This window comes from Phlebotomus papatasi, chromosome 3 (assembly GCF_024763615.1).
Source record: "Phlebotomus papatasi isolate M1 chromosome 3, Ppap_2.1, whole genome shotgun sequence".
NCBI lineage: Eukaryota > Metazoa > Arthropoda > Insecta > Diptera > Psychodidae > Phlebotomus > Phlebotomus papatasi.
Genome location: NC_077224.1, coordinates 35,322,165 through 35,338,669, shown reverse-complemented (window position 1 = coordinate 35,338,669; position 16,505 = coordinate 35,322,165). Strand labels below are relative to the sequence as shown.

Genomic DNA, 16,505 nt, shown 5'->3' with positions numbered 1-16,505 from the left:
ATTCCGCAGAGACTCTGTGTGTGAATAACTTTTCAACCTCTTTCTCAACCATCTCCAGAATTTTCAAACCACATGAGAAGAGTGTGTTTTCTAACTTTTGCTCCATTCACTTTTCATATTATTACAATGAAATTAATTTTGTGGAGACTTTATCTCGTTATCACTTGTCATGAGAAAAATCATTTTGTATAAAACTTCTCTAGTCATCTCACCAAAAATTTCCACATTTTAAAGTCCTTTTCTTCCGACCCTTTTTCATTCACACATTTTTGGTACACGTGCTTTTTAGAACTTTCTGTGATGCTTCTGAAAAGGGAGAATTTCCTGATGACAGGAAACTTCTTCCGCTCATTATAATTTCCTTGTTTAGTATCCCATCATCATCAACTCTCTTCACCATGAATTTTCTCTGGTTATACACTGCTGGCAATAATCATAGCTCCACTTTTTCATACTGGAAAAACTTTGAAAAAAAATTTTTTTGGAAAAAAATAAAAAAAATCATTTGAAGGTATTTTCAAACCGATATGAAAAATTGCCATTTGAATTTCATATCGTTAGAACTGTGATTACTGTGATAGAATCTTTATCAAAATGGCGATTTTCGGGTGGCAATAATTATAGCTCCACTCAATAAATTTGGCCCTAGGGTATTTATTTGCAATCAGTGAAGGTGAATATCTTTAAGTAATTTAATTAATAACTTTATTAAGCTAATTAGAGTCATTTTTATAAAGTTTTTCATGAATTTTGCTGAAATTTTGTAAGAAAAATGTTTAATGAACAAAAATAAGGGATTAATTAAGGTCTTGAAGGGGATGAAAATTGACAACCAAAAAATTTCCATAAAAATGACAAGATACTATCACCTTTCACTGAGACTGCTTAGTCTCATCATGTTCTGTTGATCCTGCCCCAAAACAGAATTCCAAGTGACTAAGGTGGTCTTCAGAATAATGAAATAAAAAATTATCAAAAAGAAGCTTATTGCAGTTTGATGAACAAAAGGTGTTTTACCTCATTTAAGTGGTACAAAATTATTTTTTTCGACTAAAAAAATTGATAGGTCTTGTCTTAACTTGTTTTCTGTCTGAAAAAATAATTTTAAACCACTTAAATGACGTAAAATACTTTCTATTCATCAAACTGCAATAAGCTTCTTTTTGATAATTTTTTATTTCATTATTCTGAAGACCACCTTAGTCACTTGGAATTCTGTTTTGGGGCAGGATCAACAGAACATGATGAGACTAAGCAGTCTCAGTGAAAGGTGATAGTATCTTGTCATTTTTATGGAAATTTTTTGGTTGTCAATTTTCATCCCCTTCAAGACCTTAATTAATCCCTTATTTTTGTTCATTAAACATTTTTCTTACAAAATTTCAGCAAAATTCATGAAAAACTTTATAAAAATGACTCTAATTAGCTTAATAAAGTTATTAATTAAATTACTTAAAGATATTCACCTTCACTGATTGCAAATAAATACCCTAGGGCCAAATTTATTGAGTGGAGCTATAATTATTGCCACCCGAAAATCGCCATTTTGATAAAGATTCTATCACAGTAATCACAGTTCTAACGATATGAAATTCAAATGGCAATTTTTCATATCGGTTTGAAAATACCTTCAAATGATATTTTTATTTTTTTCAAAAAAAAATTTTTTTTCAAAGTTTTTCTAGTATGAAAAAGTGGAGCTATGATTATTGCCAGCAGTGTATCAAATTTTATATCACATGAATTTCCAACCACTCACTCTGTGAAAAAATTTCTCAATTTTCTCCTTTACTCTGTAATTTATAAAGTCAATTATGGGATTTATACTCGAGCATTTTTCCCCTCTATATTCTTCCTGGACAAAAAAGAAAAGTGCAGCGAATGTCCAAACTGTGTTAATTGTTCTAATTGTGCTTTCAAGAGAACTCCACTATTCCCATTAATTTTACTATTTTAATTCTGTTTTTTTTTTTACTATTTTGAAAGACTATTTTTTTTAATCGAAATTGTGCCAGCAAATTTCTATCACATTTTTTTTTAACTAAAAAGGTATGGCACTGTGCAAATGAGTAGTCTAATATTAAATTTCGCCAGCAAAAAATCCAATTTAATGAGTAGTCAATTTAGAACTTAATGGCACCATGCTCACCTTTTAGATACTGAAATTTCATCAAATCGAAATTTAGGGGGAAGTGGGGCACCTTTGAAAGTGGGGCACTTTTGAAATCGGGATTTTTCACCTATATTTAAGTAGAACTGATCCATATCATAACATATCATAGCATAGTCTGTTTGTGCAGCTAAATTATATCACGATAAGGCTTAATTTTATTTAAAAATAGGTGAAAAATCCCAATTTCAAAGGTAGTCCACTTTCAAAGGTGCCCCACTTCCCCCTACATCCGTTTCTTTCTCAAACGTTTTGTATATGTCTTATTCTATTCTTTTAAACTTAAAATTGTATTGAATTAAATTAAAATTCGTATGATGTTAAAAAAAAGAAGAAGAGTGCAAAAGAGCGGGATAGACAAATGCAAAACGATTGAGAAAGAAAGAGATATGAATTTTGATTTCATGATATTTTCCCAGATCCAAAAGTTTTGGCAAAAGCGTAGGGCAAGTGTGCCAAATTCCGGCCAGCTTGCAAGTCCGGCCATCTTTTTTGTTCGTTGAATTTCCATGAATTTTTAGTTTTTACATACTCTAGAGATTATACAATGCAAAAGAATAACAAAAAAATTAGCTTTGACAAACGAGAAGACGTGAAAAAGACATTTGAAAAATTTCCGATGGGCAAAAAACTATGAGAATGAAGGTGGCCGAAATAGGGCACCACAGCTATGTCAACATTTTTATTTATTTTAAAATGTATTAAAAATGATTTTAGAGTAAATAAAGACGATAAACTGTCTACAAGTTTCCAAGCAACACTCCTTGAGAAGAAGTAATAAAAATATTCAATTTGTATTAATGATATTGCATTGAAAACTTGAAACGTTGGCGCCTGCATGCAACTATGCCGAAATTTGGCACATTTACCCTATTCTCCAACAGCACCATTCCGAGTGGCAATACCGCAACGGCCCCAGTAACACTTGCCTATCAGCGACAAGCGCAGAGGAGCTCTTGTAGAGCTGGATTGTATATGTGACATCTAAGGCGCATCATAGCCAAGTCAGTAGGGCTACAAACGGTACAAACCCTTCCGATTCCGCGGAAAGGCATCATCTGGATTGTCATCATTCAAGTGGCGCTAGTCGCCTATCACTTGATAAGGGGAAGTCCTTTTGTCCTATTTCTAAATGGAATTAAACCTTATCGTAATTTAGTTTCGCAATTGGTTTGGTGACCTAAATTATATCATAATAAGGTTGTTTTATTTAAAAATAGAAAAAAACACAATTTCAAAGCTGCCCCAATTCAAAGGTACCTTACTATAGGCCGTCCAATTGTGGATGCCGGACTTATCCGTCAAATACTCAATTAAAGCTCCTTGGGCTACGCAGAAAGCAAAGAACCTTTCTGAAGTACAGTGGGTGTCAATAGTTTGTTGAAATGCTCTTTGCTAACTCTGAATATTTGGGGAAAACATCATGGGGTCACTACACTATCACAGTTACTCTACTTATAATATGGTAGTCAACCCTCTGAGTCGAAACCCTGGGTCTAGTAGCTCTTTCTCTTTCCGAATGTATTCGTACGTCTTCACCATAACTTTTAAATATTTCATGTAGGGTAAATTAAGCTAATTCAAAACCTGCTCCAAATGGAAATTTTTCGCTACTCGAAATGGAGACGTCATTGTTTTTATGATAAATACAGTATTAAATTGCTATATTTATACCTCAGTTTAATTATTTAGTTAATTTCGCTCCAAATAAAGCGAAAATCCATTCATATTCGCAAATTTTAATTTCTTAATTTCTCAGAAAAATTAAAAGTGTACCTTTTCACCATCGAATTTTTCATCGATCGACCATGTTTTCCAATGAAAAACACAATGAGGTGACTTTTCTTTATTCATTTTGTTTAACATTTATGTCATATTTCTGTCTAGTTTTAGTTAAATTAAGTGCTAATCTTTATTGTTAACGGTACGTGAAGTTTTCAAATGAAATAATTACCTATTTTGTGAGCAAAAAGGATTTTTTCTAAAGTGTCTGCAAATGCTTCAATAAGAAACCCCGGAAATATGATTTTTTTGGAGAGATTTTCTTATTTTTTTAGATGGGAAAGGAGAAAAGACAAGGAATAAGAACAAATCCTGCACTCACTCAACAAGGTTTTGGAAGCCTTTCGTCGCGATTTTAGTTACACTGTTTGTCTCCAATTACAAACTTTCCCTTGTCTCCATTTCGATTAATATGTTTTCAATAGAATCATTTTACACTCGCGTATTTTTCTTGTATTTAAGAAGTTTTCAAATTTTTATCTAAAAAATTTTCACTAAACAGTAACATTCTAGAAGAGTCAAGGAGGAAATTTATGTAATTCTCTTCAGAAAAAAATTGAACTTAATGTGTTGAATCTTCTATCAAATTTAATGCGTCTGGAAATGGTTTGAATTAAGACATTTACCCTATACACTGACATGACTTTCTATAAAAGTTGGCAATTAACGACGCAGATTTATTCCGGCAGCATCTCTGGACGATTTCCCATCTTTTAACCTTGTTGTAATTTGCCATTTTTAATCTAAATTATATAAATTAACAAAGAAATACAATATTTCTTATTATTTATCATCACTTTTATACACATATTGACCATTGACAACTTTAGAAATCTATACAAACCCACCATTTACCTCTCAAACGACATAAACTCAAAATGTACCCGGTTTACATTAAGTTGGTTACATGTTTTGACCATTTTGAATTACTTTTTTAAATGAAGCATCAAACTTTTGACGAATCAACAATGATCAATTTTTGGAAAACTATTTTTTGATATGAAATAAAATTAATTATTTTTGTTTTTTTTTTTTTTTTTGAACTCATTTGCAAAAAGAAAAAATGTAATTTTTCTATAATTTTTTTCACTTATTTGCCCAAACATAAATTAGGCAACAAACTATTGACACACAGTGTATATTGCTTAAATTCCGTAAAAAGAGAAATATAATTAATATATTGAAATGTTTCATAAGATAAACTACTATATCTTTTTGACATTATATTATGTGGATATTTCAACAATAAGCGTGTATCATAAATATTTTCTTTAATAAATGAGTATTTCTGCACGAAATATATGAAAATAACAGACATAAAAATTAATGTTTAATGAAAATCTCACTCCACCCCATAAAAATGAAAAGGAAAACTTTAGAAAATTGAAAGCATCTAATTAATATAAGACAGTTTTCTTTTCGACCCAGAAAGAATTCCAATTTAGAGATAAACAGACAAATATAAATTTGCTCGACGACAGGAAAAACTTTCTCTTCAAAGATTTTCTCTTGAAAAAAAAAAATACCGCATAGTAAAGTTAAAATTTCGATTTTGCTTAAATAATTAAACTAATGAATTAAAAATAGAAATAAAGAGTACAATATGCAATTGAATTAAGAATAAATAAATAAATAAACTTCAAATTATTTACCAATTTTGTTTAATTGCATTATACCTGATTAGTATTCATTTTTATTTCACAATGATAAACTTTAAATTCATTTATTTTTGGCTACCTAAAGTAAATTGAACAGAGAAAATTGGATTTTTTCAAATTTTACACTTCTGTGCAATAATTGCATAACGCACTACTGGTGCACTTTGTTGGTGTGGAATTGCATATTGTTTTTAATTAATTTAGTAAAAAATATTTTTAGCACCAACTCTTCTGATAAGAGCATTATAATGTAATTTATTATTGAGCAATTTGATATTGACAGTTATTGATACTCTGTTAAATCTTTTTTTTTTATAATAAAATTGGTCTGGTTCAGTATTTTGAAAATATGACTTTTAACTAATATTATAAATAAATATTTGTCTTATTAAATTATTAATTCACAATAAAAGCATTTTGAAAATTTTATTTCAATTAGATGAAAATATTCGTAATATAAAGAGTATCAAAGCGTCATAACTTTTTGGAATGCTCAAAATTATGAAATCTGGCTTCGAACATTTCAAATTTTTCCTATGTTCCTTTAATCAATCTGAGGCAGGTTTTACAGGAAATTTGTGACTTAAGATCCTTAAGACCAACTATTAAAAAATATTGCTATTAGATCAGATTCAGTAAAGGAATATAAGTAAGAATATGAAGTATTCGCAGCCAGAGTGTGTGCGATTTTTTTCGGTCAAGAAATTCTATGGATTGTTTTCGAACTAAAACCAAAACAAAAACTTTTAAAGGGAAGAGGGAATAAGGTAAAAAGAAAACGTCTCGTGAATGATTAGTAGGCGAGTTGGGTCACTGATAACCACAATTCGATATCCCTCACCGTTTGAGCTCCCGACCGGTAATAAACTGAATAATCGTTAAATTATATTGTTCTCCTTTTGAGTTCTATAGCAACAATAATGAAAGCTTTCACAATTTAATGAATATATTAAATTGTGCACAGTAATTGAAAGCACTATATCGATAGAATGATTATTCGGGATAATTTCCCTGTATTTTAACAAATCCAATTTAATGTTATGGAGAGTCTGTGGTTGGCTTTGACATGATGTATTAGAAAGCTTCGTTGGTGCACATTGTAGACCAATAGAGCTTCATTAAGATAAATCTCACCACAATTACGAAGCTTTTGCATATTAAATTGAGTGATGATTTAAATAAAGATATACATTTTATCATTAATTTGAATAATTTTGTACAGTCAATAGGGTTTTCGTGCAAATATTATGATGAAATATTTTTGTTTGATATACCTGACAACGAATACACCCTGTCTTGAATTTTCAATAGAACAATTGAACAACTAATTGAAATGTATAAATTTTCCAGTACATTTATTAGGTCATAAACAAAAATAGGGATAATAATTAATGCAAAAATAGTGACTTTTTTGGAATCAAACAATTTAATGAGTTGAACGAGATCTGTGCTAAAAATATTCGAGTCGTTTATTTTAATATCCTTACGAGAAAAAATATCTTGAAAAAAAAAAGAAAAATCTTTGAAAAAATACTTATATTAAAAAATAAATTAACACGAATTAAGAAAGTGGAAAACAAGAAAATAATTATTCCAAGATTGTTTTTTATTTTGTTTTAACTTTCTGTTATCTGTTTGAAGGCAAAAGGGATGAAATAATATTTCATCCCCTCATACATTTTAAATTATTTTATAAACCTACATATTTTATAGTTTATTTTTTTCTCTTCAGAGTCTACGTGGGTCAACAAGACTAAAAAGAATATTTTCTCAAAATTTCTTTTTCAGCATAATATAAAAATTATTTAATTCAAGCTTTTAGACATGTATAAAAGTGCAATATTTAAACTATATTTCCTGAAATTTTTATTTAAAAGTTTTGAAAATTCAGCCATTGAGACGTAATTTCCGGAGATTGTTTTTGAAAAAGAACTTACTTTTCGGTGAACAAGATTTCTCGGAGTATAGGTCGATTTGAAATCCTATAACCAAATATTTTCTGTTAGCTAATGAGTTAAACTAGTCCTTGAATGAAAGTAACTTGATCACAACTTATTCTACAAGCCGAAACACGATGACAAATACGTTAAAATACGTTATTTGAAAGTGATTGAACAGAATCTGTTCGCTTGGTACGTAATCCCAAGAAGTTTTTGTGTTTATGCACAGAGAGCGACAATCAGAACAAGTGATTCCCAACCACAATTTTAACCCAAATAGAGACTGGAAAAAATCCTGTCTCCACCCGGGATCGAACTGGGGTCTTTTCGCTGTCTAGGCGAATGCTCTACCAACTGAGCTATGGGGACACACTGGCTCTGACTGTCTTTTGCCACTGATCTTGATTAATTGCCAAATGCATTTCAACTCGTTTTGACTCACTACTACGAGCCTAGAGGAACAGTATCATGCGTACAATTAAACCAGCAGCCCATGTTTTCCATGGATAATTAATTTATTTATTTGAAAGTGATTGAACAGAATCTTTCAATTGTTCAATCACTTTCAAATAAATAAATTAATTATCCATGGAAAACATGGGCTGCTGGTTTAATTGTACGCATGATACCGTTCCTCTAGGCTCGTAGTGAGTCAAAACGAGTTGAAATGCATTTGGCAATTAATCAAGATCAGTGGCAAAAGACAGTTAAAATACGTTAATATTTTAAAAATAGTATTTTTGCATAAAATTCTGCCAATAAAATGTCATTTTTTTCAAACATCCTTTATTCAAGGACTAGTTTAACACATTAGCTAACAGGAAATATTTGGTTTTTGGATTTCTAATGAACCTACTCCGAGAAATCTTGTTCACCAAAAAGTAAGTTCTTTTTCAAAAACAATCTCCGAAAATTACGTCCACCGAAAAGTCAGTTTTTTCTCTGCGTTTTTATGATCTAGTTTTTAAGATCTACGAAAATCATAAAATCATGTCCAAGAGGCTGAATTTTTTTTTATATTTTTTAATATAAATTTTGTACTTTTTAATTTAAATGCCGGACTTTAAGGTGTTCAAGAGCTCTAACGAATTTTTAGGTGTGATCCTTAATCACATCTATTTTATAATGTTGAATAAAAAACTCTAAAGAAAAGATAATCTTTTTTTATTCTTCGTGATGAACATAACCCCTTAATAAATTTCGTTTTTGTTTTCTCTCATCAGAAACTTTTTCGCAATTTAAGAAGTAGTATTTAACATAGGTCTGGGAATTCGTGTTGCAATTGGTAAAAGCATTCTGCTCTTGAACTGTGTGATTGGCACAATTGGTTTGGTGAGTTGAAGTTCCACTGAGAGAAATCCGGAAATGTTAATTTTACCCTGCATTATTGATCCGACCGAAATCGGTGTAAATATTATGCTTTTTAGGTGTATTATGGGTTAGAGTTACCCTTTTTCATGTTAATTTTACTCTTAAAAGGGTGTAAAATTAACATTAGAAAGTGTTGATATATTTTTACACCTTAAAAGTGTTGAAGTTATGAGGAAAAAAAGTTAATCGCACCCCCGTTTTTTTCACAGTGTCCGTTCGGTGCTAGTGAGTGAAGCGTCTGAATGAATATTCAAAAAAGGTCTTAGGTGGAAAAGATGGTTAAAAAGCCCTAGAGAAGGTATTTCTCAATCAATTTCTATCATTTTTGGGCTCGTTGGAAAGGTCTTGGAATTTCTAAAAAGCTGGACCGATTCCGATCGGCTATGGAATCAGTGATAAACCTTTAATTTATATCCGAAAATCAATTCTATTTCTCTTAAAACTATTTTCGGGGATCTTTTTAGGAATTTATGAGTCGTTTCATATAGGTTGAGAACCGCTAAACGATAAATGATGAGAAAACATTTTTAAGGTATAGCATCTAAATCACGAATTCGAGCACTTTGCAAAGTCTGAGACGCTTTGCCACCATTTTTTTCTTTTACTTATGTTAGATCCATCAGGGTATCTGTAAGGGCGAAGGCCTCCTCCTTGGCCGCCAGAGGTTTCTCTAAAACCCTCAGCGTTCCTCTTAACGATCTATTCCCTACGACCCCTACGACGATCCAACATGAACTAACTTTCAATACTAATCGTCTCTACGCTGTCTACGATACCCCTCCCGAAGTGGTAACTCACATTCTAACATTCTAACTCTCTTATAAGACCCATTTGAATTAACATCACAGAAGTTTCTCGGAGTGGCGCCTATTTCTCATAAGAGCGTTAGAATGTTAGAATGTGAGTTACCCCTTCGGAAGGGGTATCGTAGAGAGCGTAGAGACGATTAGTATTGAAAGTTAGTTCATGTTGGATCGTTGTAGTCGTAGGGGTCGTAGGGAATAGATCGTTAAGAGGAACGCTAAGAGTTTTGGAGAAACCTCTAGCGGCCAAAGGGGAGGGGTTCCGGTCAAAATCCCGAAAACCAAAATCCCGAAAACCAAAATCCCGAAAGCCAAAATCCCGAACGCCAAAATCCCGAAAGCCAAATTCCCGAATTCTTAAAAGTGTCATAGCTACTCCCACGATTGCACCCGCGCTTGCTGGAGGCAAAGGGAAATCTTCTGTGTCTTGGGAAATTATTCTGAACATTTTCCTCCATATAATTTTATCTCTTTCACGATTTTGAACATTCGGGATTTTGGCTTTCAGGATTTTGGTTGCCACCGAATTCAAATACCAACGGGGGTTTTACCATTGGGGAGAACCTAATGCTAACACTTATCAAATAACTGGGGCAGATCCGTATACTTCGTGGAGTAGATCTGCGAGTTCATTTTTACCCTTGAAACATTTGAAATTATGGGCATTTATTTTTATTGTTTTATCACAATGCATTGTAAAAGCAAAAGATAAAAGTATGCAAGTCTAATCTTTTTTTTTAAATTTTTTATCTAATCTGGCCTTCTGATATTCTAACAGTTAGGAATTCTTATATATTAATATATATTAATATCTTGATTAATATATTTAATATGCAAAAAATTGTGGTGCTCCAAAAATACCCCTTTGCCATCCCAGTTTTTCCAAATCTTCCGTAATAATGCAAATAATTCAAAATATATTTCTAAAATTTCCATAATATTTGATTCAACATTATAAGAATTATGGGTGTTTCATTTTAAATAATAAATTTATCAGAATATCTCAACTTTATTGGATCTAAATAAAACAGAAATAGTGATATATCTCCTGTTTATTTTATGTGACTCTTCTGGCTGGTGAAATATTCAAGACAATAAAAGAGACAGGAGAAAGGTGAAATTGATTTAAATTTGGTTGAATAGGGATACCAAAAAAAATAAAAGATATTGTGAGCAAGTTTGTGCAAACCTGGGCAATTTGATTGGCCCCCATAAGGTTCTGTGATTTTAGTCTGTCTCTCTCTCACGCTTTTTTCCAGGACTTTTTCCTCTTTTCTTTTCTCTTCCTTCCGGTATTATTAGGAAGGCAAAAGCAAAAAATCTAGATGATTTTTCTCTTTTGCTAACTTTTGCAGTTTTTCACGCCAAATATTTCTGTGTCACACACAAAAAGACCAAAAATTCCATCCAATTGATTTCCACTGTGGAATTTCCTCCTCAGATTTCTGCACGCATACGCATTTCTTCCTATTTTCCTCACACCCAATTCTAGACTTTTTTTGTTGCTACTTTCAATGTCTCACTCACTATAATTTTCACACCTCAACACAAAGAGAAAATTTCATTATTTCGTGCCACAGAAGTTTCTTATTAGTTTTTTTTTGTCTTGCAAAAAAAATAAGACCAAAAAACTTGGTGTGGATGACTTTTCACTAGCAACGTGGAATGAAGAAAATATAGGATTTATTTTTTTTTTTTTGGTATGAAAAAGAAGAGGATGTTCTCTAGCAGACAACAAAAAAAAAAGAAACAGCCACTTTAACTTGGTCCTCTCTAACCACTTAAGATTATATTACTTTAGCACTTTTTCAGCACAATACTTTCGATCCTTCTTTGTGAAAATTGCCATTTTGATCACATTTCACATCGTCCATTGAATTTTCACAGGGAACTTTGCCCCTTTTTCCGTTCCTTTCTGTGTCCTGTTTGCCTGCGATTGGCTCACGAAATGTGGCCCAAGTTGAAAGCCCTTCCTTTAGAACGCGTCCTTTGCGTGACCACTCAATGAGAATTGGGAATTTTCGGGCGGCCCCTCTTTTTCTCTTTATTTTCTTTTCCCTTTTCTTTTTTTGCTCAACTCTGAAGGCGTGAAAATTTCCAAACTACACAAATTTTCAATCAAAACTTTTCCATGTGCAACTACACAAGATTTTTCGCACAAAACCCCTCTCTCAACACACCAATTTTTCCTCATTTCATTCCATCTCTATTGCCGGATATTTTTTTCAGTCCATTTCCTCATCACTTTTTCACCCTTGAGTCCATTTCATTTGAGATTTTCCCTTTCAAAATTTAACAGAGAATAGAAGTTTTTCACTAAAAAGTGATGAAATTTTTTTTAATGAACTTCTTTTCCTATCCCTACACCACCTTTTATTCCACCTTCACCCACAACAATTCACTGTCTGCTGGTCTGGCTAAGAGTGACTTTCCACCAGGAGATCAAGTTTCTACACTAAAAGCACCCTTCGTCTCATTCATCCCCACACCCAGGCTCGGTGCTTGGAAAAAGAGGGTGATTACTTTTTTTTTCACTCTATATATTTCAAGTGAAATCCCATCAAGTTTGTGCGGGTGGGAAAGTTATTGGTGAGAGTGAGAAAGGATATATGATGAAGAAAATTCCAAAAACGCATGCGCCAGTCCCATTATTCATCCGACAGAATCATAGAATTTCCCAGAATTTTCCCGCATTTTCCAATCCCAGTGAAATTTCCCCATTTGTGCATGATTAAAAAATTGAAAAGGACTTACCTTCAACGGGCGTGTTATGGTAACAGTCTCTATCGTTGTTGTTGGAGCCATTTTTGAGGCGGACGGTCTCCGGGAGCTACAAAAACAAAATCCCAAGAATATTGTATTAAAATCAATTTCTCCAATAAATATATATACTGTATTTTAGTTAAACCTCCGATATCGGAGATATCCAATGTCTTCGAGAAATCCACACATGACACACTCAATTTAACTTTTTTTTTTAAAGAAAATACTGCTACTACACAACCGTCGCACTATATGTCGTTCCGTTCAATGCGGACAATTGATAGGGAACGTGTGATAAAAATTACATTGATTGTGATTGATAAGCGTGGAAAAATCTCTGTTTGAAAGAATGTCGTCAAAGTGATAGCAAGTGACGAACAACTTACACCTCTTAGTGCTATCTTTGAGAAGGTGCGATGTAATGTATGAATAAGAAATCTAGGCCAGAGTTAATGAGCAGAATATTGAAGTTTAACAGATAAGAGATAAATTTGCAACAAGGTGAATATATATCACCGCCGATAAATCAAGGAAAGTTCTTATCAAAAATATTCTCAAAATCTATAATTATATATTGCTCCTGTTCTGTCCTTAAATATTTTATGATACGAATTTTGTAGAGAGAAAGCAATGTAACGTAGGGTGGAATCATCACTTCTCGCCAGTGCCCCACTTTTCGCCACTTTTATTGAAATCGCTATTTTTCGCGATCTATGAAATAAATGAGCCGCAAAGTTATTTGTATTTTTTGTGCTGCTACGTATAGAGTCGAAAAATAATAATTATTCGTTTTGGATTTACGATTTTGATCATTTTTTAGAGCAATATTTTAAGTAAGTGCATCGAATCCAATATTTCTTACCAAATATCGTCGGTTCCGAAGAAGACTATTGTAAGTCTACTTACAGTAGTATAGAAAGATGGTATCATTGGATGCAGAAACCTTAGATCTATATCCCCACAAAATTTTATGTTGATTAAGATATTCCTGGAAAAGTTACAAGTAAAAAACTGAAAATCAGCGTGCCCAATTATCGAGTTTTTTGCCCACAATTTTGCTATAATTTATTTAAAAGTAGTGTTAACTAGAAGATATTCAATGCGTAAGTATGATGAAATAGTTTCAAAAGCTGAAAGTATACTAATTGCAGTGCAATTAATGAAAATAAATTTTAGCTGTCAAACTTCAAACCTCTTTTCTGTAAAGTTTACATTTTGGACTTACAATAGTCTTCTTCGGAACCGACGATATACTAAATGTCATCAAATTTTCAACAGGCCAAAAATATCATTTGGGATAAATAATTTGTCTATTGAATATTTAATTACACTTGTGGAATAGATAAAATTTATATTTAGTTAATTAATATTTCATTTTATATCATTTTTATATAAAAATGAGGCATGGCGAAAAGTGGTAATATTCTGGAATTGATTTTACCACCTGTCGCCATCTCTTTTCAATAGGCGACGCTAACTTCACTTCGTGGATTCTCAGTTGTGAAATCTGCATTGTTTACTTTCTGCAGTAGCCCTATAATTTGATTTCTCAAATAAAAATGAAGAAAAATCATTTAAAGTAAGTGATAATAAGGTGGTCACAAGGAAAAAGAAATGCTGAATGTATTCTTTGCATAATATTGCCCAAAATAATCGAGTTTGAACCTTTCCAAGTGGGTGGCGAGAAGTCGTTACAGAACTGGCGAAAAGTGGTAAAAAGTGGTGACGAAGTGGTTATTTTTGCATTGTTAATAAAAATCAGTTTTTTAAATAGTACAACGTTAAATTGTAGAATTATTGTTTTCACGTATCTAGAGCCAATACATCGAAGTAATTTTTTGTCAAATTTGAGTTATCTTGTAAGAAGAGGGTTCAAAAGTTATAATAAAATTAATTTAACTTTTTCCTAAACATGGCGATAAGTGGTTATTCCACCCTATCTTACTTTTATATAATTTTGCGAAAAAATGTTACTTTGTTTATCTATTCGTCCGTCCGTCCATAATAAGATTCCGATACCAAACAGTTAGAGATAGCGACTTGCAGGGAAATTCTGTAACTTATATAACAATGTCATATGATGACAAATTTTCGTGGTAAATTCGGGAGAAGGACAACATTAAAGTCCAGGCCTCTAAAGCTCTTAGTATCTGATATGAATTCGAGTTTCGTTTATTTTTTTTTTAATTAAACACATAAAAAATTTTAAATGTGTCATATGATATTGTCATATTTTTACAGAATTCCCTTATCGGGGTCTTCATGGGAAACGTTTGAAGTAGACTCCGATATCATTAACAAATATTTTTACTGGTATAAAAAATACATACGGTTATAAATTATTGCAATTCTATTGACTAATATTCAAAGTTTTTCGGTACTGACAAAAAATTGATTTTTTCGCATAACAATGCTACTAAATATGAAAGTTCCCAGGTACTGATATGATCGTTTTTGTTTACCACGTTTTCTCAAATAAAGTTTAAAAGAAAGGTCACACAAAATTCAGCTACAGTACCCGCCTTGCAATCCGGATGATTGGGAGACAATATGACAGATGTCCGCTTCGTAATCCGGATGGATTTTTTGAATTTGTTCAACGTCTCGCAAATATAATACAAGTTTTTTGTTAGAATTAGAATAAGTTTTAAAAAAGATTAAAAAGACATAATTAGAGAATTCTATGCTATTATACTTCATTTATTAAACAAAACATCACAGGATAATCTCAAAATTATTTTAAATGTAACCGTCGATAACTCGTCCGGATTATGGCGATCCGGATTAGAGAGCGGGTACTGTATTCTTTGATATAGTTGTAGTTCGTCATATAGCCATTAGGAGCGCTGTGGTGAAAAAAACGTGTTCAAAAACAAATCCAGTGCCCGCTTTGTTATTCGGAATTCGGATGATTGGGAAACAAAATGACAGAAGCCCGCTTCGTTATCCGAATGGATTTTTTGAATTTGTTCAACGTCTCGAAAATATAACACTATGCAACACGATTTTTGGCACACGGATCTCATATGGTACGTCTGGTAGAGTCGAGTTCCCTGATCAAAAATCTGTTCTTGGTTTTTCTCCTATACGTCACAATTTTCTTTAATTATTTTTTTTTTTGTTTTTGCTGTTTTGTCACATATTATCACTTATTCCTCCGGTTCTAGTGTACAGAGCTTAACAAATGGGCATCCGATGTAAAGGTAAGTAGTTGTGCTTCAACTTGAAAATTATGTGATATTTTTTCAAAAAATCCTTGGGGGCGGAAAAACAAAATCAAACTAAAATTTCTCAAAATTGGCCTAAGAAAGCAACTTTTGAAAAATCATATAAACTAAACTAAACTAAATATTAATGTACTCTCTTCAGCACACAATAGACTCCACTTAGGACTACATTTTTGCCATAGAAGACATCCTGCTCCGATACCTCTAATTTAAATTAATTAAAGAAAATAGTGACGCATAGGAGAAAAACCAAGAACAGAATCTTGATCAGGGGACTCGACTCTATCAAACGTACCATGTGAGATCCGTGTGCCAAAAAAAATTGTCAATTTGTTGCATAGTGTAATACAAGATTTAAAAAAAAAAATTGTATAATTAGAATGAAAGTTTTAAAGATGATTAAAAAGACATAATTAGAGAATTTTAAGCTATTATACTTCAGTAATTGAACGAACACATCATGCGATAATTAATTTTCATTGCTGAACACACATGCATTCATAACATTAAAATTGTTCTAAATGTAACCGACAAGAACTCGTTAGGATTACGCCGCTACGGATTAGAGAGCGGACACTGCAAATTGGATTATCTCGGCTCTAACGCAACCCGGTAAGATAAAGTTCTTCAGCAAAAGACAACTAGTTCTTTGAGTACTAAAGAGATTGTCAATTTTGTCAAATCATTATTCATTTATTCTTTGTGCGAACATCAATTGAGTTTAAAGTTAAAAAATCTATAATTATCTTTTGAATTTAGTTATCATGTGTTCTTAAAAGTTGTGTAACGGC

At 32.1% G+C, this 16,505-nt stretch overlaps 1 protein-coding gene across 2 annotated transcripts in view; it reads right to left on the bottom strand.

The window, feature by feature from the left end:
- Positions 1–16,505, bottom strand: part of LOC129805449 (transmembrane protein 47) — a 29,388-nt gene that overhangs the window by 9,024 nt on the left and 3,859 nt on the right. For both annotated transcript variants that reach the window (XM_055853361.1, XM_055853363.1), the window contains one exon: positions 12,479–12,554. In XM_055853361.1, coding sequence (XP_055709336.1) covers positions 12,479–12,554 — 76 coding nt within the window. The remainder of the gene's footprint in view (positions 1–12,478; positions 12,555–16,505) is intronic.